The following is a 27,034-nucleotide window of genomic DNA, read 5'->3' as shown; positions in this document are numbered from 1 at the left end:
AAACTTGAATACTTCCTAAAATATTTTATGGACACTATGGTAGCCTATGTTACTTAAACCCATAACCTAAGGACTTATAGTGATTGCATTTCTAATAGATTGAATTTCTAATGAAGTATGCATTGTGAACTAATAAAAGTATATAATTATTAAAAATCACTATAATAATAAATATAAATGTTTTAAAATCTTATTATGCACAATCTAACACATATAAAATATATTGCTTCTATTATCTATATATAAATTGTTTTGGATTGTTAAATAACAAAAATTGACACTTTAAAATGTTGACATATGTTATTTATGAAGTTTTTTTTGATAAATTTTGTAATTAGACATATACTACTAGCTATAATTAATGTTTTGGTAAGTTCCTAAATTCCTTACCAAAACATTAAAATATTTCTCTATCTTCTCTTCCTTAACACTTTTACATTCTCAAAATAAAAATAGAAAAACATTATGCATTAAAATAAATACAATTAAATTCATAAGCAACACAAATCAAATATGTATAGATAAAATCAAATTTAAGTATATTTTTAAATCCATACAACTGAAACAAAAAAATTCTCAAAATCAATATAATTCTTATATATATCAACATTTTCAATAATAAATCAAACTCAATCTATTTTTTTATTCTATCTTAAATCCAAGGCAATATTTAAGGAAAGTAAAAATTCAGCTATCTCATCTCAACAACAACAACATGGTGACAAGCAAATTTCCGAAATATATAGAAATATATCAAGGAAATTAGAATTCAATGCACAAAACCTCCCACATAATATAGCACAATTCATTGACATATACACAATTTAAGAATCATTGCTTAAAATTAATTTTATTATATATATATTATCTTTATACAAATAACACATGTTTCACTATAAAATATATCAAAAGGACCTCATAAATAACACATGTTAAAATTTTAGAGTATCTATTTTTGTTATTTCACCATCCCAAACAATTTGATGTAATTCCCAAATATTATTTGGTGGAGTTTAATTTAATAAAGGATTTTTGTATCACCTATAATTAATGAAAAAACATTTTTCATTTTCCTTTATTTCATATTCTCTATTTTACTCTTTTCCTTATTTTCTATATTGGATGCTAGGTTTTTCTAATTTGATATTAAAATTTTGACTAAAAGGGTCTTCTATCTTAATATTTTTTATACTAACCTAATTTATCCATTAATGCTAATTCCTATTTTTATAAAAAATAACATCCTTTACTACAAATATTGTATCAACTCTTGACAACAAATGTAATCTTTTAACCAACGGGCGTTGGTTCAAGTGGTACATGCTTGATTCCCCTTAAGCAAAATCCCGGGTTCGAGTCTTGTGGATGGAAAAAATGTCTGTTGGGAGAGTTAACCCCACTTACCTGTGGATGTGCCCGGCTCGGACAGGATTGCCTCCAGTGCGAGGATACCTGTGGGAAACAAAAAAAATGTAATCTTTTAATTTTTATAACGAACCATATTTGCGCACAATCATATATAATGATAAATATCAACTTTTACTAGTTTATAAACATAAGATATTAATATGAATTATATAATATATATATATATATATTTATTTATTGATGAGAAGAAAAACATTATAACATATATACAAATAGTATCTCACAAAATCAGATAATATGTTAATATATAAATGCATTATAATAATGATGATAATCACAATACTACTGACAATAATAACAAGAATATAATGACAATAAAGTTTTGTTATTCCTTCCACTCTTAAGATTGTGATATTTTCTTCTAGTAACTTGACTATATTATTATACTTCTTTTGTCATAAAATAAAATTGATAAGGTTCTATATTTTTTTAATAGATAAGTTATAATAGTAAATAAATTAGAATACTTAAAATTTGGACATTACATATATCATTTTCGTAAGGAAATTTTGTCCTTGAACTTATTTGTTATTCAAAATAACTCTAGACTTGCTAGTCTTAGCTCGTCATCATGTTCCCAACTTTCCTTCTTCAAAGTCACCCCTCTTTTCTTTACTTAATTTGTCGATCACTAAACTCCTCAATTTTCTCACCACTTCTAAGAAATATTCCCAAACCCATTTTTAAAGGGAGAAACTATAATTGCAAATTCCATGTAGAGTAATTTTTATTTATGGGACTTAAGTTTCTCTTAACTTAAGTGCACACATTAAAACAAGTCTTTGGTCATACATCATTCTAAAGTCACCTAATGGGTTTGGTTTGGAAATATAATTTTTTTGTACTACCAAGATTATCTTTTCATCTTTTGGGTAAGGAACTCATTCTTTTCAGAATTGTGGCAACCCCTTCCAACAAGTATCGCTCATAGGAATTGAACTCTCGATCTTGGGAATCCAGTAGAACCTTACACTATTATACTAACGCCTTGTTGGTATTTGGAAATATAATTTACATATCAAATATGTAAATATTTTTTATAAGGCGAAAATAATTTATATATCCCAAAATATTATATAATATGAAAATAGTTTATAAACTCTTCTAACAATCAAATGCAAGTATAATTTATATATTACAAAAAACAAATTAATGTTAAAATAATTTACATATCAAAAAGTTTTTTAGAATGAGGTAAGTAATATAATATATATATTTTTAATTTTGAAGGTAAAATTGATAAGTGTATTATTGAAAGTTATTTTCACTTTTTAAACGTTACTTCAAACAACTTTAAATGTTAAAATCGATAATCGAATTATTGAAAGTTACTTTCACTTTCTAAATACGACTTTCAAGTATCTTTATGAAGATTATTTTTCAAACACAGACAAACTCTTCTTTAATTTAGAAGTAACAACATCCCATTAGTGTTATTGTGAAAGTTATCACCTCAAACACAATGGATTCAAGAAATAAGAAAGAATACGAAAAACAGAGATTAGAGCAAGAAGAAGAAGAATTTGTTGACTGCACCTCTTGATCACAATTTCTTATTATGCTTGATTATTTTAACAATGATAATTATGTGTATCAATTAATTGATTATGATAGAAGAGTTAGAACTCTTAAATAGAAAACAGAGAAAGGTACAAAGGGGAAAAGGAAAAACTGAAAAGCAGTTAAAACAGTTTTAACTGTTTTTCCCGCCATTGATAATTTCTTCAGTTTCTTCATGGACAAAACTGGTTTGGGCTTTGAGTGGGCTAGTGTGAGTGTCCAACAGTCCCCCGCAAGCTTGCAAGTGAAAATTGAGCATGCCAAGCTTGGAAACAAATGATCGAAAAGGAGCAGGTGAGAGAGGTTTAGTTAGGATATCAACAATTTGAGAAGATGAGGCAATAGGAAGAAGATGCAGGGTGCCATTTTGGACACGTTCCCTTACAATGTGGCAGTCTATGTCTATGTGTTTGGTGTGCTCGTGAAAGATAGGATTTGCTGTTATATGAAGGGTTGAGTTATTATCACAATATAAGCTGATTGGAGATGGGTGGTGGATCCCTAAGTCACGAAAGAGGAAGAGCAACCATTGGGCTTCACAAGAAGCCATGGCCATGGCTCTGTATTCGGCTTCAGCGGAGGATTTTGAGACAGTGTTTTGCCTTTTACTCTTCCAAGAGATTAGGGAAGTTCCAAGGAAAAAGCACCATCCAGTAATTGATTTTCTTGTATCCAAACACGCGCCCCAATCAGAATCAGAAAATCCTTTCAAGGTGGTTGAGTTTTGAGTTGGGAATAGGAGGCCAAGTGAAGGTGATGACTTCAAATATTTGAGAATTTTGATAGCTTCAAGTTGATGTTGGTCAGTAGGACAAGAGCTGAACTGACTAAGGTAGCCAACTGCATAGCTGATGTCTGGTCTGGAATTAGTCAAGTAGAGTAACTTGCCTAGAAGCATGCGATAAGAACTGGGATCTCGTAAAGGGGAGCCTGATTGAGAGTGTAACTTGGTGTTGTATTCCATTGGAGTAGAAGATGATTTGGCAGCGAGCATACCTGTTTCACAAAGAAGATCTAAGACATATTTCCGTTGATATAAAGAGATGCCTTTGGTGGATCTAGCAATTTCCATACCAAGGAAATATTTCAAATTGCCAAGGTCCTTAATGCTAAATTTGGTGTTAAGGATGTGTTTGGTAGATTGGATTTCAGTGAGATCATTTCCAGTTAGCACAAGGTCATCAACATAAACAAGTATAACTGTAAAACTAGAATCAGGTTGCTTAATAAAGAGTGAATAATCAGAATGGCTCTTATGGAAGCCATGGTGAATCAACACTTTGGTTAATTTGTCATGCCATTGTCTACTGGCTTGTTTGAGGCCATAGATAGACTTGTGTAACTTGCAAACTAAGGAAGAATCAGGGACAGTGAGACCAGGAGGAATTCACATATATACCTCTTCATGGAGGTCACCATGAAGGAAGGTCGTGTTCACATCCAATTGATGTAAGTGCCAGTTATGAATGACAGCTAGGGATAAGAGCACTCTAATGGTGGTCATTTTGACCACATGGCTGAAAGTATCAAGGTAATCTATGCCCTCCGTTTGTGTGAACCCTTTTGCTACTAATCTAGCTTTGAATCTATCTATGGAGCCATCCGGTTTATGCTTGATCTTAAAGATACTTTTGCAGCCAATGGCTCTTTTGTGTTCTGGAAGATTAGTAACAATCCAAGTGTTGTTGTTTTGTAGAGAAGTGAGTTCAGATATTATGGCTTCTTTCCAACAATCATGAAGAATTGCCTATTTGTATGAACATGGTGTTGTTGTTGAGGATATGGCTAATGAGTATTGTTTTTGTGCAGGTGATAGAGATTGGTAGTTGACAAAGTTGGATATGTGATATCTGATGTTGGAGGAAGTGGATGGTGTGGAATTATTAGTCAAGCTGCAGTGGTAATCTTTTAAGTATGATGGAGGTTTATGGGTTCTGGATGACTGCCTAACTGATGGTTTAGTGATGGTAGGTGAGGGAGGCAAAGGATCATTAATTGTTGGGTTAATAGGTGAAGGTGAGTGATGGGAATTGTCAGCTGAGGACACTATGTTGGTAGGATCAGGAATTGTGTAAGGGAAAAGATTGTCAATGTTGTATGTTGGTAAGATGGGTTCATTTTGTTGGGTAGCAGGAATGTTGGTCTGGTCAATGTGAAATGGGTAAATATGTTCAAAGAAGGCTACATTTCTAGAGAGAAATATTTGCCTGGTATGATAGTCAAGAAGTAAGAACCCTTTTGTGCCATGTCTAAATCCTAAGAAGACAAATTTTCTTGATCTTGGGTCAAGTTTGTGTCTCTGGGCAGCGAGAGTGGAAGCATAGTAGAGACAACCAAAGATTTTGAGAGAAGAGAGGTCAGGTTTGGATTTATAAAGAGTCTCGAATGGAGATTTATTGGTAAGGTACTTGCTAGGTTGTCTATTAATGAGGTGGATAGAGTGAGCAATGGCATAATTCCAAAAGCAAGTAGGTAGGTTGGATTGGAATATGAGGGATCTAGCCACAACTAGGATATGCTGATGTTTTCTTTCAGCAATTCCATTTTGCTGAGGAGATTCAACACAAGTAGTTTGGTGTTGTATTCCCTGCTGGTTGTAGAAGTCAGGCATAAGAAATTCCTTACCATTGTCACTCCTAGTGCATTTTATTTTGGCACTAAATTGTGTGTGAACAAGATGAACAAGGTTCTTAATGTGGTAGTTGGCTTCAGCTTTAATTCTCATGAATAGAAGCCATGTGTACCTAGTGTGATCATCCATAATGGTTAGGAAGTATCTATGGTCATGTGTGGATGGAATGGATAGGGGCCCCATATGTCCATATGGACGAGATCAAAGGGTTGTTTGGAGACAAATTGGCTATCAGGGTAAGGGAGTCTCTTTTGTTTAGCAAGATGTCATATTTCACAAGGATTAATAGTTCTATTGCATTTTATAAAGGGAAAAACATATTGCATTACAAGCATTTTGTCATGAGATAAATGGCCTAACCTACAATGCCAAAGGTTTTTATCATTATAACTACAAAAGGAATTAGTAAAGTGAATAAATTGAGCAGTGGCAATGGCATGATCATGCTGTATGATGGCATACAATCCAGCCTTGATGCTAGCTGCACCAATCATTTTCAAAGATTGTATGTCCTGAATTAGGGGTGGCAATATGGGCTTGGCCCGACTGGCCAGCCCGTTCGGATGGCTATTTTTAGCGGGTCGGGCTGAGGATTTTAGCCCAAAAACCCATATTCAGCCCGTTTTAGTAGCCCGTTTTTTAGACGAGCCGGGTCGGGCTGGCCCGACGGGCCATTGTTAAAAGATAAATAAACTAAAGTGTGTGACACTGTGCTGTGCGAGGGGCGTGGCAACTGGTTTCTTCTTTAGAATTTACAAGTTTTAAGCTAAGATGTTATGTTGTTATTGTAATATTGTAGACTTATGTTTGTGATTTTTTGTTTTAAAAGACATCTATCAAGTTTGTTGATTATTTTTTGTCTAAAAGTTTTAATTATGTACATTTTGGAGGGAAAACGGGTCAGCCCGTCAGCCTGCAAGCCCTGCAAAATATGGGACGGGCTGGCATTTTGAGCCCTTTTAATAATACGGGTCGGGCCGGGCCAGCCCTTATTTTGGCGGGCCAATGGCGGGCTGGGCCGGGCCGGCCGACATTGCCACCCCTATCCTGAATGTCACAATGAGTGTTAGTAAAAATCAATTTGCAGGATAGGTTGATAGTTAGTTTAAAGACAGAGATTAAATTGAACTGAAATTGAGGCAAATATAGAACATCATTTAAATAGAGTTGGGCAGAGAAAACAATTGTACCAGAATGGTGTGCAATGACACTATCACCATTTGGTAACTTGATTGAAATTGGCTTGATCTGTTTAAATGTTTGAAAATTTGACAGGGAGCAACATACATGATCTGTTGCTCTTGTGTCAAGAAGCCAACAATCAGGTTTCCCAATGGTGTTGTGAATATTTAAAATACTTGTGTTGTTGATATCTTGGTGTACATGGGCAATGATTATTTGGTTGGCATTGTGTTGAGCAGATGATGTAGAGTGCTCTAGTAGGGATACCAATGCCTTGTGTTGAGCATGAGTGAGTCCCAAGGTTCCATTTTCAGATGTTTCCTTGGGCATGGATTCTGAGTTGTTTGTGGTGAAATTGTCATCTTCTTTTGATTCTTCTGTGGCATAGGTGTTGATATTTGCTGAGTTTGAAAAATAACTGGGTGGAAACCCATGCTTTTTGTAGCATATGTCCAATGTGTGTCCTGTTTTGTGATAGTAGGAACACACTTTGGTACCTCTGCCTCCCCTAAATGCATTTGGTGGCCTGATTCTGGTTTCTTCCATCAGTTTGTCAAATGCATCATTTGTAATGTGTCCTAGCAGCTTGTTATCATCTGGTACAACATTTATTTGTCTTTCTTGCTGAGTGAGAAGAGAGAAAGCTTTGTTCATTGTAGGGAGAGGATCCATCAACATAATTTGGGACTTGACCACAGAATATTGGTCATTGAGACCTGTCAAGAATGAAATGGCATATTGATTGTCTCTGTAGGTTTTAATAGTGGGAATGAGGTTGCAACTACATCTGATTTCACATGTGCAAGAAGGAATAGGTGTGAAGTTGTTGAGTTGCTCCCATAAACCCTTTATCTGGGTGTAATATGCTCCGATGGACAGATTGCCTTGTTTGATGAAGTGAATTTCTCCAATCAATTCAGAGATTCTAAACACATCTCCTTGGTAATACATTTCTTTAAGGTCTTCCCAAATTTCTTTGGTTGTTTTCATCCATAGAATACTCTGAAGGATTGAAGGATCAATGGATTGTTTTAGCCAAGATACTACCAAATTGTTGCACCTTTTCTAGTAAGGGTAGAGAGGGTCATTGATAGTTGGCTTTGGTAGTGTTCCGTCTATGAATTCGATCTTGTTCTTGGTGTCGAGTGCCATGTACATGGCTCTTGCCCATGAGTGATAATTGTCCTCATTCAATCGAGTTGAAACTAGTGATGCTCCTGGATTCTCATTGACATGAAGAAAATAGGGACTTCCAGGATCCAGAACAGGATTTTGTAATGTGATTTGATTTGCCATATGAGTAATCCGATCAATTTGAGTTTGATGGTTGCTGAGGAGGAAAAAGGGGGACGAAAGCGTGGCAGAGACACCTTCAATGAAGGTGCTCTAATACCATGTGAAAGTTATCACCTCCCATGGTCGAAGAAGAAAACACAATGGATTCAAGAAACAAGAAAGAATACGAAAAACAGAGATTAGAGCAAGAAGAAGAAGAATTTGTTGACCGCACCTCTTGATCACAATTTCTTATTATGCTTGATTATTTTAACAATGATAATTTGGTGTATCAATTAATTGATTATAATAGAAGAGTTAGAACTCTTAAATAGAAAACAGAAAAAGGTACAAAGGGGAAAAGGAAAAACTAAAAAGCAGTTAAAACAGTTTTAACTGTTTTTCCCACCATTGATAATTTCTTCAGTTTCTTCGTGGACATAACTGGTTTGGGCTTTGAGTGGGCTAGTGTGAGTGCCCAACAATTTTACTGAACGAATTTAGCAACTTATCGATTGGGTCAAAAAAGTAAAAATTATCTAAAAAGTTACAAGTTCATGTTGTAGTCATTAAGGGTGATAAATGAATGCTAATGAATGAATAGAAAATCATTCATCAATCCAGATAAATCTATTTAAACTATATTTTTAGTTATCAAATTCATCCAATTCTAAACTTAATAGATAATTCAAATCTATCCAAGACTCTATGTTCATGAATTTGGTGGATGAGTATCTAATCCATTTGATTTTTTTCTTGGAAATAAAAAAAACTATTAAAGAAAATTATTATTTTAAAAACTACAATCTCAATAAAACATTTTGTAAAACCATCTTTTAGAAAACATTTTGTCAAATAAATACTTATATAGTGTAATATATGTATTATCATTGTAAATATTTATACATAATCACTACATCATTCACATTCAATTGAATTATTTTTTGGAAGAGTCAATGATAATTAAATATAAAGTGTGAATATGTATAAAATCATATATTGTCACTGCATATATTTTTTTGTCATATATATGTTATTTACTTAAAAATAAAATTTTAATATTATTTGCACACGTTTGTGCTATAATTGATATCAATTTAATAAAATATTAAAAGTGAGAGTGAGAATCATGGAGGAATTTGCTTGAATTTAATTTTCTTGAATATTAAATGAAATTGAAAAACAAAGATATATATTTTTCGAATTTGTGTTTTTTAGATGGATTTAATATTCACCTAAATAGATATATTCATTAGATATAATGATATAATTCAAATATATTAATCACTAATTATTTGTTGGATTCCATCCATTAGTTGTGATAGATGAATTTGAATGAGTTTAATTTTCTTAGATTTTTTTGATGAAAATTGGACAATTCTATTACATCTAGTCATCATTCAGTACCATTCTTCATATTACTCACACAGTTTTACATTTATGTAGTATTCACAATTTATTTTTTGTAATTAGGAATATGAATATGTTGGATATTTGATTATTAATAAAATGCACCTATTTTTTCATTATTCACGATGACTTGGTGATCAACCTCATTCTCTATCCCCCATTCCCTATCACTTTTATCTCCTATAATTCTAAAACCGTTTCATACCTGCTGGTTCAACCAATAAACCAGTCAATTAGTGAATCTGTCCTAATATCAATACAATATAATAATTATATCGGTAATGCAATTATATCAGTCAAAACTTATCATATTGAGATTTTCAATTGAACCATACTACTGGTCATACCGATCAGTTTTTATTTAAAATTATTTTTTAATGAAAATAAAAAAATATTGGTTTTTTATTGATTTTCAATATATTAATATATTATATATGTATATCTAATTTTGTCGGTATACTGTTTAATTAGTGAACCACCGATTGAACCGCTATACCATTATATCAGTACCTTAACTTGTTTGATGATCGGTATGATATTAATAACAATGCTTAAACTTAATCTATAACACCTTGTAAAAATTAATTTTGAACACAATAAACTTAAGTCGTGATGAAATCAATTATCAGAAGACCTTCTATGTGCAACCACAAGACTCATAAGATAACCAACCAGAAAACCCAAGCAGAGGATTTATAAAATCCGAGATCACACAAAGTATTCTTCATTTTCTTACCCATTGACACCCCACCCCAAACCCAAATAGTGAGTGTTATTTATCAATATATTTATCTTTTAGATAGTAATATGAGCATATTCCAGGTATAAAGATTTATATATAAACAATATATTATGTATCATTTATTTATATTATTTATATTTAAAGTTAACGATAATTGAATATGAACATACATTATGTGATGCAATCATAATGTAAAAGTTTTTTTAGGCAGTTGAGATTACATTTTTTTCCTATCTTTAATCATAAAAATTGTTCACTATTTGTCATAAATAATAAACCTCATGGAAAAATAAAACTAACTCGTCATGACATGTGTAATAGAATTAATATGATCAGTTTTTTTTGTCAAATTCCTTAAAAAATGTAAATTTAATTGTACAGATTGGAAAATTATACCAGAAAATCAAGAGGTAAATCGCTACTGGAATTAGCAAATTACTAAAGGAAAATATCATTCAAAACAATTATAAAATGTTTAAACTGATTCTTCATATTTTAACTGTATTAAACTAGAAAACAAAAATCATTAGTCAAATTGACGAATTATTAAAGGAAAATTCCCCTTCAAAAGAAATTAAGTAAAATGGAATTAAGTCAGAAAATTTCGCTTACCACAACTACACAAATAGTGATAATGAGTTGATCCATGAATCAACTTTCAACAGTGAAGAAAACTATTGTCGCTAAAATTTAACAATGCTATAATATCACGTGCTATATATATATATATATATATATATATGAATTTACATGTGTGCGATGAGAATTGAATCTTATATACATAAATATTTATCTGTAGACAATGCATCAGTCATTATTTATTTGTATCATTTTTTTTTGAATAATCAATATTGATTAAATATAAATCATGGATAATCCACTAATATTATATATAAAAATTTTACATTATCAATTCATACATATTTTCTCAAATGAGTATAAGCATTAAATAAGATATTATAAAAAAATTATATACTACGAATCATAATTGACTATTCAAAAAAGATATTATAAATAAATGGTAAATAATATATTAAATATATATGAATCTTTACACTCATAATGTATAAATATTACACTCATTTTCTTACTTCTTCCTTATAATCTTAATAAATGAGCTCTTTATAAGCTCCACCCATGTTCCCTCAATAGATAATATGCCCATATAATTTAGTGGCATCTCACAAACTTCATATCGTGATTAAAAAAGAAGAGAATATTGAGGACATTTCTATGCCTTCAAAGAACACCTTTATTATAATCACGACTTCAAATATTCAAAGGAGAATAATTCACCCATTTATCCTAAAGTATAAAATTCTTCATGTTTTATCATAAATAATGGACATTTTTAATGAATAAAAAAACTAATTTATTTTTTTGTATAACCAAAAGTACACTCTTACCGTGTGGAAGAGATTAATCTCTTTTGGGTGTATAATTATCTCTTATAATAAGTGACACTCTCAGAAAATTGAATATTTGATATTTTGATATACTTGAGATCTAGTGAGCCTTTATAGTGCTATATAAACATTAGTTCAACTATCAAGTTGACCTATCTTATCCAAAATCTATCCTAAAAAATTCAAAATAGCAAACCAATAATAGAATTATCAAATTACTAATGGAAAATATATTTCTAATCAATGTAATATAAAAATATCTAAATTGATTTTCATATTTTAATTACATTGAACTAGAAATTAAAAAAACAAAACATTAGTAAAATTGGCAAATTATTAAGGAAAAATAACTATCAAAAAGAATTTCAACCATAAAATATCTTGTGGTGTTGTCATAAGGCCATCATGGAAAGATGATGGCGAAGTTTTCTTAGCATGAGGTGTCTCTAGTGTTATTATGGTGAGACCATCCCTTAATGATGATGATTGAGTTAAGTTTTCTACTATAAGGTGATAGTCTTTTAAGATTGAGTCTAACAAGAAGAATCCATTTTAGTGTTGTATGTCTCAAATGATGTTGTCGTTGTTATTGTGGAACGAAGATGACTAAGCATAATATATATTTTGATTGACTGATAGAGATCTTAAAAAATTGGTTAAAATACTTAACAATACTAACTTCAGATATTGTATGTACTCATGTGTTTATGACATAGCAATATAAGAGAATTGATAATGGTATTAGTAAGATTCTCTAGGGTGATGATAGCGATAATTATGGACAATGTACTCATGCATTTGTACAAACTCTTAATTAGTTTGGCTCTATTCAGGAAAATTAGTTTGTAGCTTATTAAACTAGAGTTTTTCAATAAAATGAGCTTTGTAGCAAGCTGAAATTTAAATAAAAATGGATAAAAAAGACATACATTATTTTTTTATTTTTTTATTTATTAATTGAAACGATTAAATACATAAATAATTTAAAATAATTATTTATTTTTATATTCAGTTATAACTGGATAGGTAATATTTTATTTATTTTTTGTTCTCAATATTTTTTTTCTTCCAAAAATGCAATTAAGTTCACAAGTTTATAAATTCTTCCATAATTGATATTATATATCATTAAAATAAATAATACGAAATATTTTATATATTCATCTAGCAATTAGATGCAAGAATAATGTATGTATCACAAAAAAATTAATGGAAAATAATTTGTCAATTACAAAAGATTATGAAAAGAAAATAATTTATCTCATTGACTATCATAATAAGTGAGAAAACTTATTACGTTATTCCATCATTCTAGAATTTGTCTAATTCGAAGTTTCACAATTGATATTATCATCTCTATTTTCATCTTGGAAATCAAATTATTAAAAACTACTTAATATGATTTTTTGTTATTTTTTCATATAATGTAATTAGTTAAAATATTGAAGGGCAAAATTAGAAAGCGAATTATTAAAAGTTACTTTCACTTTCTAAACATTACTTCGAGTAACTTTCTGAGAAGTAACTTTCAAATGCTACAAGCTCCTTTTTTAAAAGCTACAAGTTACCTTCAATTTTCGTTTATCGAACGCATCTAATAGTTTTTCAAGTGACTCAAAAAACTAGTTACTTAACTCAATAACATACACAAATGATGAAACTAACTATCTCAATAAATATTTTCATGCACATGACTCAAACCCAAAACATGCTAGCAAACATATATTTTTACACAAACTGCTCGAAAGATGTGACACTTGTTGGGAGGGAGAGACAACTATACATTCTAAACAAAAAACAACCACTACTCTATGTACATAGATCTAAATAAGGATAACAATTAGTTTGGATAGGTCCAAATAGTGTATTAGCCGATCGCCTCATTGCTTCATTTTTGGACCCAGAACACAGTTCCGTGCTCATACACGTTGGCTACTACCAACGGTCATTGAGTACCCAACAGATCTATGCATACTCATAAATTAAAAAATATTAAAAATAATTATGAGTAATTTATTAAATTTGTGTTTGTTTTCTACAATATTATATGTTATTTAGATATTCAACAATAGAAAAAATTATAAAACATATTCAAAGTTTTAAACACATTTTAAATTGATTATTTCAATATTTATGATGTAAACTTGATTTAGTAAGAATTGTTAAAACAACAAAAATATTAGATTATATATATCAATTAACTACATAATATCACATCATTACTTAACAATATAACATTACTACTTAACAACCTAACAATCACATTTATGAATTAACAATATATATACATATGAAGGAATAACAAGTCCGAATACCTAGGTACCTAGACCCCACCCAACAACGAGTCTTAAAATCTCATGTTTCAATTACATACGAGTCCAAAATATGGACCCAGACCCAATTTTATAGTGTATATTTTTTGCGGGTACTCAAAGATCCGTGTACTCATTACTATCTCTAAATCTAAACAAGTGATTTACTGGGATTCGGAAAGTGGGCCCCATCTAGAGGTTAAGTGGCCAATTTTCAAACCACAATAGGGATGGGTCAATAGGCAATTTTGGACCGTTCAAAGATACAAGCCCTCGTATTTAACTCCCACTCCACACGTTCTCACTGCCTCTTCCATTCTCAATTCCTCCAACATAGTCGCGCAGCCACCCAACCCTTTCTTCTCTTCTCCTTTCGAAGGTAAATAAACCCTTCACCCAATCTTTTCTTCACTCTCAGATCTATTACATTTTTTGTACACTCTCTGACACCCTTTTTTTATTTCTCTTAGTTTTTGTATAAGGTACACACTACACACCTTTTGTTATGTTTTAATGTAGATCTGTGTTTACTTTTTTATTGTAAGATCTGATCTGAATTTTGCTTGATCTGTAATCTGAATCTCTTTTTTCGAACTGGGTTTTTACAAAGTTCTTTCCTTTTATCATATTTTCACCGGATCTGTATATATTTCGTATGAATTTCTGGATTTTGATATGTTTTTACGAAATTGTTGAGCATATATGATTCGATCCTTTTCATATTCGTGCCAAGTTTTTCTCTTTTAATCCTATGCTTTTTTAAATCTGTGTGCTTTTATTGTTCAGATTTGATTTTTTTATGGTTAGGCACTTAGGCTTAATCCTCATGTGCAATAGTATCACGTATAAGCATACTTGAAAAAAAGAATATCTGTTTCAAAGCCTTAGATTGCTGCTTTTTAATACCTTTATGTTTGATTTAAGATTTGCAGTTATGCTGTTATTATTTATTATTATGAAAAATGAATCGAGGCCCGGTACATAATAAATGTTAGGTCTTTTTAGATGACATAACAGCATGACTGTGGCTCATAGTCATGGTTGGTTGGTTTAGTAATTGTTTCGTTTGATTTGTCTTTTCAACTTATTCTGGCTGGTAAGAGTGACTTTTATAATAACTTGTAAAATTAAAACTTCGCACACACACACACACACACATATATATATATATATATCCATGTGGTGATTGACCATATTCATGTTTAGAAGTTGTTGTGCTGTTACATGATGTTTCATTTTATTCTGGTATGATTACTCCTTTGTAATTAGAATTTGTCAGTTGTTGTATGATATGACTTTTATGTTTTTCCCTTCTTCTGTTATTTATTCACCTATGAATTTGTCTCTAAAATTGTTTTGTCATGGACTCATGGTTTATGTATTTATTTTTTTGAACTAATGCATAGATCAAAACACTGGGTTTTTACTACTCTGTAATTTGGTATATAATCACATTTATTGTGAGTTATTGTCATGTGTTTCTTGTCTGATTGGATTTGAATATTGTACTATGAGTTTGTGTTTTTATGCTTCCAATATTTAGATCTATTTATTTGCTTTGTGATTTTGTATGTGGTTGGATGTTGTAGATGAATCACAGTTTTTTCAAGCTCCACTTTCTTATTTTTGTGGACACTCTTGATATTTGTAATGCCCATGCCTTACAGCAAGATGTTATGTTCACATTTGCTTGATTTATCAACCATATTTGACATTGGATCCTTGTATTATACAGGAAAGTCATCATGGTTGACCAGGTTCAGCACCCTACAATCATGGAGAAGGTTTCCAGCCAGCTCCATCTCCGTTCTGGTGTTTCTTCTGATGCAGGTTTCCGCAGGCCTGCTGTGTATCAAAGGCGATCATTTGGGAATTACTCAAATGCTGCATTGCAGTATCCACTGATGCCATCATGTGGAGCTACAACTGATTTATCTTCTGTTGCAACAGCCTCCCCTGTCTTTGCTGCTGCTCCAGCAGAGAAAGGCCACTTTGTTATTGACTTTCTCATGGGTGGAGTTTCAGCTGCTGTGTCCAAAACTGCTGCTGCTCCCATTGAACGTATTAAACTTTTGATCCAGAACCAGGATGAGATGATCAAGTCTGGTAGACTTTCTGAGCCATACAAGGGTATTGGTGATTGTTTTAAGCGAACAACAGCAGAAGAGGGTGTGGTTGCCCTATGGAGGGGTAACACTGCTAATGTCATTCGTTATTTCCCGACTCAGGTTTGTCATTTTCTCCTTTTGTTTTTCACTATGCTGCTAACACTTTTGGTTTAGTATATGTGATGCTAAATTTGCAATTCAAATTCTACTAGGCTTTGAACTTTGCATTCAAGGACTACTTCAAGAGGCTTTTCAACTTCAAGAAGGACAGGGATGGTTACTGGAAATGGTTTGCTGGCAACTTGGCCTCAGGAGGAGCTGCTGGTGCCTCATCCCTTTTTTTTGTGTACTCCCTCGACTATGCTCGTACTCGTCTGGCTAATGATTCAAAGGCTGCAAAGAAGGGTGGAGAGAGGCAGTTCAATGGTCTTGTGGATGTCTACAAGAAGACTTTGGCATCTGATGGTATTGCTGGTCTTTACCGTGGTTTCAACATTTCCTGTGTTGGAATCATTGTGTACCGTGGTCTCTACTTTGGAATGTATGATTCCTTGAAGCCAGTTCTTCTGACTGGTTCTTTGCAGGTATGGTGTATAGATTTATACACAATCAATACACTATTCATTGTTGATTTGCATTACCTTTTTTGAAAAGTCAACGATGATTTGTTTCAAACATTTGCTGACGGCTCTTTTGGTTTCTCTTATTACAGGATAGCTTTTTCGCTAGCTTTGGTCTTGGATGGCTCATCACCAATGGTGCTGGTCTTGCATCATACCCAATTGACACTGTTAGAAGAAGAATGATGATGACCTCTGGTGAAGCTGTGAAGTACAAGAGCTCTTTGGATGCATTTAACCAAATCCTCAAAAACGAGGGCGCCAAGTCCTTGTTCAAGGGAGCTGGTGCTAACATCCTCCGTGCCGTTGCTGGTGCTGGTGTGCTTGCCGGTTACGACAAGTTGCAGGTGATCGTGTTCGGAAAGAAGTACGGTTCCGGTGGTGCATAAGTTTTCAGTGCCTGAATTATCCTAGTTTTAGATGTTGATGAAAATCGTTGAGTTACAAGAAAAGACTAATTGCTGCGGCAAATTTTGTTCAATAATTTTACTCTATGGGATGTAGTCCCAGACCCTTTAATTTTGGATCAGAATTTGGCATTTTAAGCATATGATTTATTTGAGTGGTTGACAAAAACAACTACTAGTCACTTTGAATTCCATGTTGTTTGATTTGAATTTTTCTTTAGATCTTTTATATTCTATATTATATACTTTATGTTTTTCTACAGTTAATCTTGCTTCTAGAATAAAATGCCATGCCCCTTTTGAATTCAGGATGTGTTGAAGTAATCTCTGTCTGATTATTTTTTGGGTAATGTTATAAACACATAATTTTTACATTCTTCACATCCTACCAGTGATCATGCACTACCATATGAAAGACAAAAATGTTTCATGAATAACAAATTCAAACAAATTTTGCATAACCACTATTGAGATTAGTGGCAGTAGATTAAAGGAGCAGTGAAACAACTGCCCCTGGCATTTTCTTTTTCTTTCTTATATGCATTAACATGTCTAAAATAGAACACATTCTTGTTTAAAACTTCATAGCTTTACATATCTCTAATCTTCTTTTACATATTTAAGGAATCGTTTTCCAACCATAAATATATCTTTATGAGTAATGTAATAAACTCTTTAACTATTACCATATTTCTCTCTCTCTATTGATATAATAAACATGACAATTTTGTTAGTTTTATTATTTTAAGAGCAATTAAAGGAAAAAGTAATGGAGTCCCAATCTATATGGTGTAGTTGTTGGTGACTTGGTGCATTTCACCATTTTTTTGGAGGACGTCTTTCTTCTCAAACTTTATATTAGTCTATCTCCCTCTTGTTAGTTGTTGGTGACTTGGTGCATGTCACCATTTTTTTGGAGGACCTCTTTCTTCTCAAACTTTATATTACTCTATATACCTCTTGTTTTTCATTTTTTAGAAAACATGTAAAATTAACATATATTTAATTTATGTTTTATTTTCCTGACTAATAAAAAATAAGGGCAAATGAAGTGATTGAGACATAAAATATACTAAATTGTTAGGACATCTTATGCCCCCACTTCTTTATAAACATCTCTACCTGAATTCTCCTTCATGAAAAAACAGATTATAGAGAAAAAGTAGCACTAAGAAACAAAGTACAAGCACCACTTATTAGTTAATTAACTAACATAAAATACCCTGTTTCTCACCTTCCTCTTTTCTCTTATACCATTCATTCCTGCATTTGCGGGTTCGCAACCAAACAAGGTCAGTGAATCAAATCAACTCTATATCCTTTCTTTCTTGTGTTTGGTTCAAGAGAAATTCTCACTACACTACCATTTACCATTTCCTGAATTTAATTATGTTATGGTTTTCTATTTTTGTTTGTTTGTTTGGTGCTTCCTTTTCGTTTAATGGATTTGTTATATAAGGGTGTGTTTGTATTGTAATGTGGCTATTTGTGCAGTTGTTGTCGTTGAAGAGTGAAAGTGTTTTTTTTCTGAAACTACGAAAATGAATGATGGCAGAGAAATGGGGTTGCATTATGTAGATAATACTGGTTTTCCTTATGCTATTAATGAAAGCTTCACAGATTTCTTTCCACATGATGTTCCGGTCAATTATGCCTATGCTGCCTCTATGCCTGTTCAGGTTTGTCATCTTTTGTTGTTGTTTCTTAAGGGCTCCGTTGCGAGTTGAATTTTGGAGGGGAAAGAATGAAAATGGAAGACTTCAAAACTATCTCACAAGTATATTTCATGACTCAAGTTTTCTATTTCTTTTCTTTCCCCTCCAAAACCCAACTTACAAACGGATCTAAGGGCCTGTTTGCGATTTTGAAGAGCAATGGAGGGAAGGGGAAGACTTGACAACCATGAGATACACTTGTAAGATGACTCTCACACCTTCTCTTTCCATTCATTCCTGGCCAAAAATAAACTCCAAGCCGATGGTAAATCTCGACTTAATGTGTTTAGAAATGTTTTTAATTTTGGGAACTAGGGCAAATTCATGCTATCCATGAATTGAGTTTCAAACATGATCTTAGAAGGTCTATTGTTAGTTTTATTTTTAAGGTGGTGCCAGTTTGGTATCTGGAATGATTTTGAGCACATTCCTGGGAATTTAAAAATCCGCACCCAGAAGGGGAATCCAAATTCTCTACTTCCTTCACAATTGAAATGCCCATGAATCTCATTTGACCTGCCATTTTCCCCCATCTTCTATCAAACAGGGACAAACAAGTCACATTCCCAAGTGGGATGCTCAAGATTGTAAAAAAATTCTGGTTACAAAGGCTACCTATTGGGAATAGGAAGATCATGCAAAAATAAGTGACAGTGATTATTACTTTTCTACAGTTGAACTTTAACAAGATTAGAACATTGGTTTTGTTGACAATTTTGTGTTGGATGAGTGGATGTATATACAAGTCAGAATTAGGAATAAATGACACAGAAAAAGTTGAGGTAACCCTTATTATAGAAAAGATAGTAGAATCTCTCCTGAGGTGGTTCAGACATGTTTGGAGAAGACCCGTTGAAGTCCCAACTAGAAGAGTAATTCCAATGGAGGGTAACCCAATCTCTAGAGGTAGAGGGAGACCAAGAAAAACATCGTGAAATCATTAAAAGGATTGATATGTAATTGGTTTGTCTATAGACATGATTTTTGATAGCACATTATGGTCTCCATAATTAACACTTAGGTATATGCCCAATTATAAGTGTACGCCACCCAACAAATAAAATATCAATGCATAATTTCCTATTTGCTTTACAGTATGTGTTTGTACAATCATAAAACTGTGTAATCTTATGGTTTGTCTAGGAAAGTATCTACTGGTCAATGAACATGAATCCATATAAGTTTGGATTGTCTTGCCCTGGGAATACATCTTATTATGATTGTTATGAGGTAGATGGTCATTTTCCAAGAATGGAGATCAACAGGGCAGGGTGGGAGTACCCTTCTGTAATGATCAATGAGGAACCGGCTACATCGGATTCTCCACCTAGAAGAGATGGAGTCACAAATATGCAAACTATCCCTGAAGAATGTTAGTTGAGATTTTATTTTTGTTTATGATGCATAGACCTCGGTCACATTAGTGGTTCTTGCAATTTGGTTATTATAACTGAATTGACCTTTTTAATTACTCTTTAATGCTTTGCTAGCAGCAAATTAGTGTCGGTCAAGATATTTTGGGGGAGGGGGTCTTGTCTGATTGCATGAATCTTATTATATATATATATTGCAGATGATTGAAACTACTTTTTAAAATTGTACATATTTCAGGGAAAAAAACATGGAATTATATGATAGCATCGTCATTTTTTGGATTTCCTTTGCAGAGTGTTCAAATCATGCAAATCTTTTAACTGAACCTTTGATTTTCCCTCTTCTTTAGAGTTGACTTGAAATTACTGCTTAGTTTTTTATTATTCCATAAAACTGAGAACCAAACCACCTTATCTTAATTTTTGAGTTTCTTTTGCAGGCAGTCCAAATAATCATGAATCCAATAGCAGCCAGGTATAAAGCTTTGTGATTATTAAACCTAACTAATTGATTTTTTGGTTTAATATTTAACCATTTGACCCTGGTAAGAACATTGAGTTGAGTCCCTTATTCTTGCAAATTGAGAGACATTATTTCAATGTTAGTTGGCTGAACATGGCATACTTTAAAATGAACATTACTCCCTGTATCTTTGACCCTTTGGCAAATGGAAAAAGCTTCCTAGAGTGAGCTTGTCACTCAACTACGCAATTTAGGGTGTATCTAGGTTCTACACTTAATTTAATTTGAAGTGCATTGTGATTTTAACCTACCAAATTTTAATTCTGAAGTCTCTTACCCTGTCTCCCACTGCTGCAGATCATATGGCAAGACACAACCTTGATCCTGATAATATGAGCTATGAGGTATGGTACAATTAATGTTTAACATGCAAATACTGATATGCACACACATTTGCGTGAATACTGCATATTTTCTTATTTTCATAATTATGTTTTACTTTGTTGAATCAGTTGATTATCATGTTTAGTTATGGCTGACTAAGAATCAGATGCAATTAATTCATGCTGAGAGCCTTTAAAATTAAATCATTAACTATTAAAAGGGGAAGGAGCCAGGGTTAACACATTTCCATGTTTAAAATTTTGTTTAGAGATTGGAGATTGTTTTGCATGCTTTGTAATTTGAAATGATCTTAAAGATGTTCAACATCGTTTCAAACGTCAAATGCTTTAAAATGTGACAAAATTTGATTTGAATGTTTGAAGTTAGCCATGTTTTTATCTTGGTGATGATTTTTATTATAATATTTTGACCTTTCAATATGCTGAATAGAAGTAGAATTTATAAATTAGAAACTATGTGGATCAATAGCCAATTATATTTTTTGATATGTGTAGGAACTACTGGACCTTGGAGAGGCAATTGGAACTGAAAGTGGAGGTCTTTCCAAAGAAATTATTGATATGCTACCAACTTCAAAGTACAAACTCAGTAGCTTATTCAATAGGAAAAGTTATGTAAAAAGGTAATATCTTGGTTCTGCACATTTCTTAAAGAATATGTGAAAAATACAACAACCAGAACATTTTTCCATTAGGTGGGGACAGTGGCTAGATGGGTAAAATGAAAGCATTATGTTATAACCCAAGTCTTCAAAAAGGTCATTTATATCTAAGTCATTTTCAATGGATTCATCTAGAGTGTTTCTCTGTCGTCATCTACCTCTAACTATCCTCCATCTGATATCAATTCTTCTTACTAGGGTATCTATTAGTCCTCTTCTCAAATTGTCAAATCACCTTAGGCGAGATTCAATCATTTTTTCCTTAGTTAGGTGCTACTCCTAGTTTGTCTCTGATGCTATTCTTGTTCTTGTCTCTAGTCTTGTATGTCCACACATGACCCCAGTATCCTTTTCTCTGTAACACAGACAATTAGCTTATGTTCTTGTTGGCTCTATCACCTAACATTCTGTACCATAAATCATTATGGGTACTATTACTGTGCACTAAAATATATTTTAATCTTGAGAAGCGTCTTTCTATCACCAATGGCACCTGAAATATTTTTCCCTTGCATCTACTTTCCTTTATCCTTTTACAATACTTAATAAAAAACCATGCACTTCCATGTTTTGCACACTTTAGTTTACCTTCCTATCAATCTTCGTAAAGATTGTGCAGTAATCTCTAGTTTGATGTGTAGAATTTACATTTATCATGGGGGTTTCATTTCATTTCATTTTTTCTCTTACTCTTGAAGTCATCATTAGAACTTCTGCTTTCTAGATATATACCATCTATCTGCCATTATGAAATCTATATTTCAGTTCATACTCGTAATCAAATTGCACAGGAAACAGGTGTGTGATTTGTCAGATGACATATAGAAGAGGTGACCAGCAAATAAAATTGCCATGCAACCATGTTTACCATGGTGAATGCATTACCAAATGGCTTAGCATTAACAAGGTCTGTCAATGCGTTCTTCATCCAAAGTTCACTTGAATACTATGTCTACTCAATTCGTTATCTCCAATTCTCCATCTCATTTATCTTGTTCTTTTCAGAAATGTCCAGTTTGCAACATTGAGGTGTTTGGTGAGGAATCAACACATTAGCATCAACATGGCAAAAAGGAGCACTCCTTGCTCTATCAATTTTTGCCCCATCTCATCCTACTAGTTTTGTTCATTTTTAATTTCATACACTTAGGTAGGTGTAGTTAGGAAGAACTCTGAGAGTGTTGCATAATACATGTTCTGTTTACTTTTAAACAAATCAAACAGTCACATCTTCTAGTGGTTAATGTAGTTTTTTTCCTGTGTGCCCGTGTGATTTATTCTGTTATAGTTCTTTTCCAAGTTAGTTTTTGGAGGTTAATAGGTTGAGGGAAAAATAAGCCATAAAATATATTTATAAGATGACTTTCAAACCTTATATTTTCTTGCATTCTCCTCCAAAAACTAAATCGCATACGTACCTTTATCTTTTGTCCCGTCCTTTGATATTTGAGATATATGATACACTTATTGAAGTCACTTAGTTTTTCAATTAAGATATACTTACTGTTTTTAAGTTCTTACGACCAAGGCCATGGAAACTTTTATTTTAATCATGATATGTTTGTGACCGGTTTTTATCTGATTATTATATGCCCAAGAATATGGTGCTTGAGGTAGGTTCTAATGTGGGGTAAAGTTTGTTAGAACATTCAGAAAGAAAGAAAAGAAGAAGAAAGTAAACGAAGGTGAAGAAGATTGAATGAGTAGTAGGAAGAAGGAAGGATGAAAATATGAGTAATTGAGATAGTTTCTATTTCTGTTATTCATTGGTAGTTAAGTTTGATATACAAAGCTATTTATAGTAAGTGCACCTAACTACCCAAACTGATTTTTTGAATTACCTTCTAACACCCCCTACGATTCAAAAATTACATTTCTTAACAAGCAAATGAGAATTAAACTAGTTATCCAAAACATCCTTCAAGCATTGAACTCCTATCTCCTTTCTCAATCCTTTGAATTTGTCCATTTTCAACGCCTTTGTCATTATGTTTGCAAGTTGTATTTCTGTCTTGTAGTATGTCAGCTTGATCTTGCCTTCTGAGACTTGTTGCCTTAGATAATGATACCTTGTTTCTATGTGTTTACTTCTGCCATGGGAGACTGGATTTCTTGCTAAGTCAATGGCTGATTTGCTGTCCACCATTAACTCCACACTGCACCCTTCTTCAATGCCAAGTTCTACCAACAACGAGGAAATCCATGAGGCTTGACAAGCTGTTGAGCAGGCAACTATATACTCAGCCTCGCAAGTTGATAGAGCCACCACCTTTTGTTTCTGTGAAGACCACGAGATTGGGGCACCACCAATCAAGAAGATATACCCCATTGTGCTTTTCCTATCTACTATGTCTCCACACCAATCAGAATCTGAATAAGCTATTAGACTTGGTTTGATCCTTTCATCATGATGAGGGAAAGTAATACCATAACCATTTGTCCCCTTTAGATATCTTAGAATTCTTTTAGCTGCAAGCATATGAGAGTGCCTAGGATTATTTATGAATCTGCTAACTACCCCTACACTGAAGGAGATTTCAGGTCTGGAATGGCACAAGTATCTCAGACTTCCAACCATTTGCCTGAACAGAGTTCCATCTGTGTTGCCTTCTTCTTCACAAATTCCTAATTTCTGATTCACTTCAGCTAGTGTTTCAGAGGGATTGCAACTCATCATCTTGAATTTGTTCAAGATTTCCAATAGGTAATTCCTTTGATGCATGAATACTCCTCTTTTGGTGTATTAAAATTCTAGACCAAGGAAGTAGGATAGTCTTCCCAAGTCTGTCATTTCGAATTCACTATTTAGCCTTCCCTATAGTTCTTCAATTCCTTTGGAGCTGCTGCCTGTTATTAACAAATCATCTACGTACAGACAGATATACAGAGCACCCTGATTCTGGTTGAGAGATTTGATGTATACCCCATGTTCTACCACACACTTCTGAAAGCCAAAATCAGATAGGAACTTGTCAATTCTTTTGTTCCAAGCTCTAGGGGCTTGCTTTAGTCCATAGAGTGCCTTGTTTAGTCTAAGCACTTCTGATCATTCCCATTGCTGATAAATCCAGGTGGCTGAGTGACATACACCACTTCCTCTAGTGGACCATTTAGGAATGCAAATTTTACATCCAATTGCCATAAGCTCCAATTCTTCCAGCTAGCTAGAGCTATTATAAGTCTTATTGTTTCTAGCCTAGCTACTGGTGCAAAAACTTCAAAATAGTCCAGACCTTCCTTTTGCATAAACCCTTTTGCCACAAGCCTAGCTTTGTATTTAGCTATTGTGTCATTGAGTTTTAGTTTAACCTTGAAGACCCATTTGACTTTAATTGGTTGTTTCTTTTCTGTTAAGTCCACCAACTCCCAGGTATTGTTCTTTTCTATGGACTTGATCTCATCTTTCATGGCTGCTCTCCAAGTATCATTGGATATTGCTTCTTCAAAACTGATTGATTCTGCATCAGCAAATAGAGCCATGCGTTGCACTATATCTCCTTCTTGGTTTACCTCATCATCAGGATTCAAGACATAATCTGTTAACCAAGAAGGTGGGTTCCTTGCCCTTGTTGGTCTAGTTCTTTCTAGAGAAGGAGATGTGTTTGCTGGATCTATGTTCCTTTCATCCAATATTGACTCATCAATCTCCTAGTCTATGTGTTGAACTAAAGGGAAGGCTAAATAGTGAATTCGAAATGACAGGCCAGGGAGATGTGATTTTCTTTTTCACCTTGCCATGAGTTTAGATCATCAAATACCACATCCCTCCTAAACACAACCTGCTTTGTCTCAGGGTTGTACAACTTATAGGCCCCTGTGGTGTTGTAGCCAAGCATGACCGTAACTTCTCCTTTGTCATCAAGTTTCTTTCTTTTCTGGTCTGGTATGTGTCTATAGCAAAGAGATCCAAAGATTCTTAAGTGTTTTACTAATGGCTTAATTCCAGACCATGCTTGTTCAGGGACTTGACCAAGAAGTCTTTTGGTTGGACACCTCTTTAATAGGTAGGTTGCTGTTGATGCTGCTTCACCCCAAAAACTGTGTGGCAGATTCTTACCCTTTAGCATGATTCTCACCATGTTTAGTATGGTTTTATTTCTCCTTTCCGCAATTCCATTGTGCTGAGGTGTGTAGGGGCAGTTACCTCATGCATAATTCCTTGCTCCTTAAGGAAGTTTTCAAATTCTCCTGAGGTGAACTCTCCCCCTCCATTAGTTCTTAGCACCTTGATAAATTTTTCTGATTGTTTCTCCACCAATGTCTTGAACATTTTAAACAATGAATATGTGTCACTTTTGGCCTTCATCAAGTATAGCCATAATTTCTTGCTAAACTCATCTATGAGTGTAACAAAGTACTTACTTCCTCCCATTGATGGAGTGTCAATTGGTCCACAAACATCAGAATAAATCACATGCAAGAGTTCATTTGCTCTAGAGGGTGTGAAAGAGCTGAAAGAGGACCTATGTTGTTTGCTAATTAGGCAGTTGTCACATACCTTGTTTGGAATCTGAATTGGTGGTAGTCCACTGACCATGTCTTTGGATCTCAACTTGCTTATGTCTCTGAAGTTCATGTGTCCTAGTCTTAGATGCCATAACCATGAGTCTTCTGCCAATGATGTTGCTGATAGGCATTGAGTTTCTACAGTCTTCAAGTTAACTTGAAAAGTCCTATTCCTAGCTAAGGGAACTCTCAGTACTTTGCAACTATTGGCGTCAAATATCTCCAATATCCCTTGATGCATCTGTACAGAGAAGCCTTTTTCTAGTAATTGTCCTAGACTTAGGAGATTACTCTTCACGCTAGGGACATCATCAACAAAACTGGTTCATCATCTTGACATTCAACACTTTCCTTCTTGACCAAGTAAGCCTCATTATGATGCTTACCACGATTTTCATTCTGACTTGAAGACGCTTGACATTCACTGTTGAAGTGTCCTATCTTATCACAATTGAAACACTTCAGTTTCTTCCTATCAACTTTCTTCTTGTTACCTTGCCCTTTCTGGTAGCCTCCTCTTCTGGTTGAGAAGTCATTTGGATCTGAATCAAATCTTTCTTGGTCCAAAAATTGAGGATACTTATATCCTCCCCTTCTTTGATCTCTTCATCTGCCTCTACTTCTTTGCCCACCTCTGCTACCATAGCCTCTTCTTCTTGAAGTATGAGCTTGAAAAGCCTGATCAACAGGTTTCTCTGTAGATCTTTCAAGGATTCTTTGTTCATGTACTTCAAGAGAACCTTGAAGATCTACAATTTTCAGTTCCTCAATCTTCTTGGATTCCTCAATTGCCACCACTATGTGATCGAACTTAGGATTGAGTGTTCTT

At 33.3% G+C, this 27,034-nt stretch overlaps 1 protein-coding gene, 1 long non-coding RNA gene and 1 pseudogene across 2 annotated transcripts; 2 read left to right on the top strand and 1 right to left on the bottom strand.

The window, feature by feature from the left end:
- Positions 14,190-17,292, top strand: LOC109325482 (ADP,ATP carrier protein 1, mitochondrial-like). The gene is made up of 4 exons (XM_019557882.1): positions 14,190-14,326; positions 15,683-16,175; positions 16,268-16,639; positions 16,768-17,292. The coding sequence occupies exons 2-4, from the start codon at positions 15,693-15,695 to the stop codon at positions 17,062-17,064; spliced, it is 1,152 nt and encodes a 383-aa protein (XP_019413427.1). The 5' UTR covers positions 14,190-14,326; positions 15,683-15,692; the 3' UTR covers positions 17,065-17,292.
- Positions 14,256-15,770, bottom strand: LOC109325484. The gene is made up of 3 exons (XR_002105139.1): positions 15,681-15,770; positions 14,388-14,412; positions 14,256-14,265 (listed from the first exon to the last, which is right to left on the bottom strand). It is a non-coding gene; the product is annotated as an uncharacterized LOC109325484 (long non-coding RNA).
- On the top strand, positions 18,272-22,962 carry LOC109325483 (annotated as a pseudogene).

This window comes from Lupinus angustifolius, chromosome LG13, assembly GCF_001865875.1.
Source record: "Lupinus angustifolius cultivar Tanjil chromosome LG13, LupAngTanjil_v1.0, whole genome shotgun sequence".
In the NCBI taxonomy this organism is placed as follows: Eukaryota; Viridiplantae; Streptophyta; class Magnoliopsida; order Fabales; family Fabaceae; genus Lupinus; species Lupinus angustifolius.
This window is presented reverse-complemented; position numbering and strand designations above follow the sequence as displayed.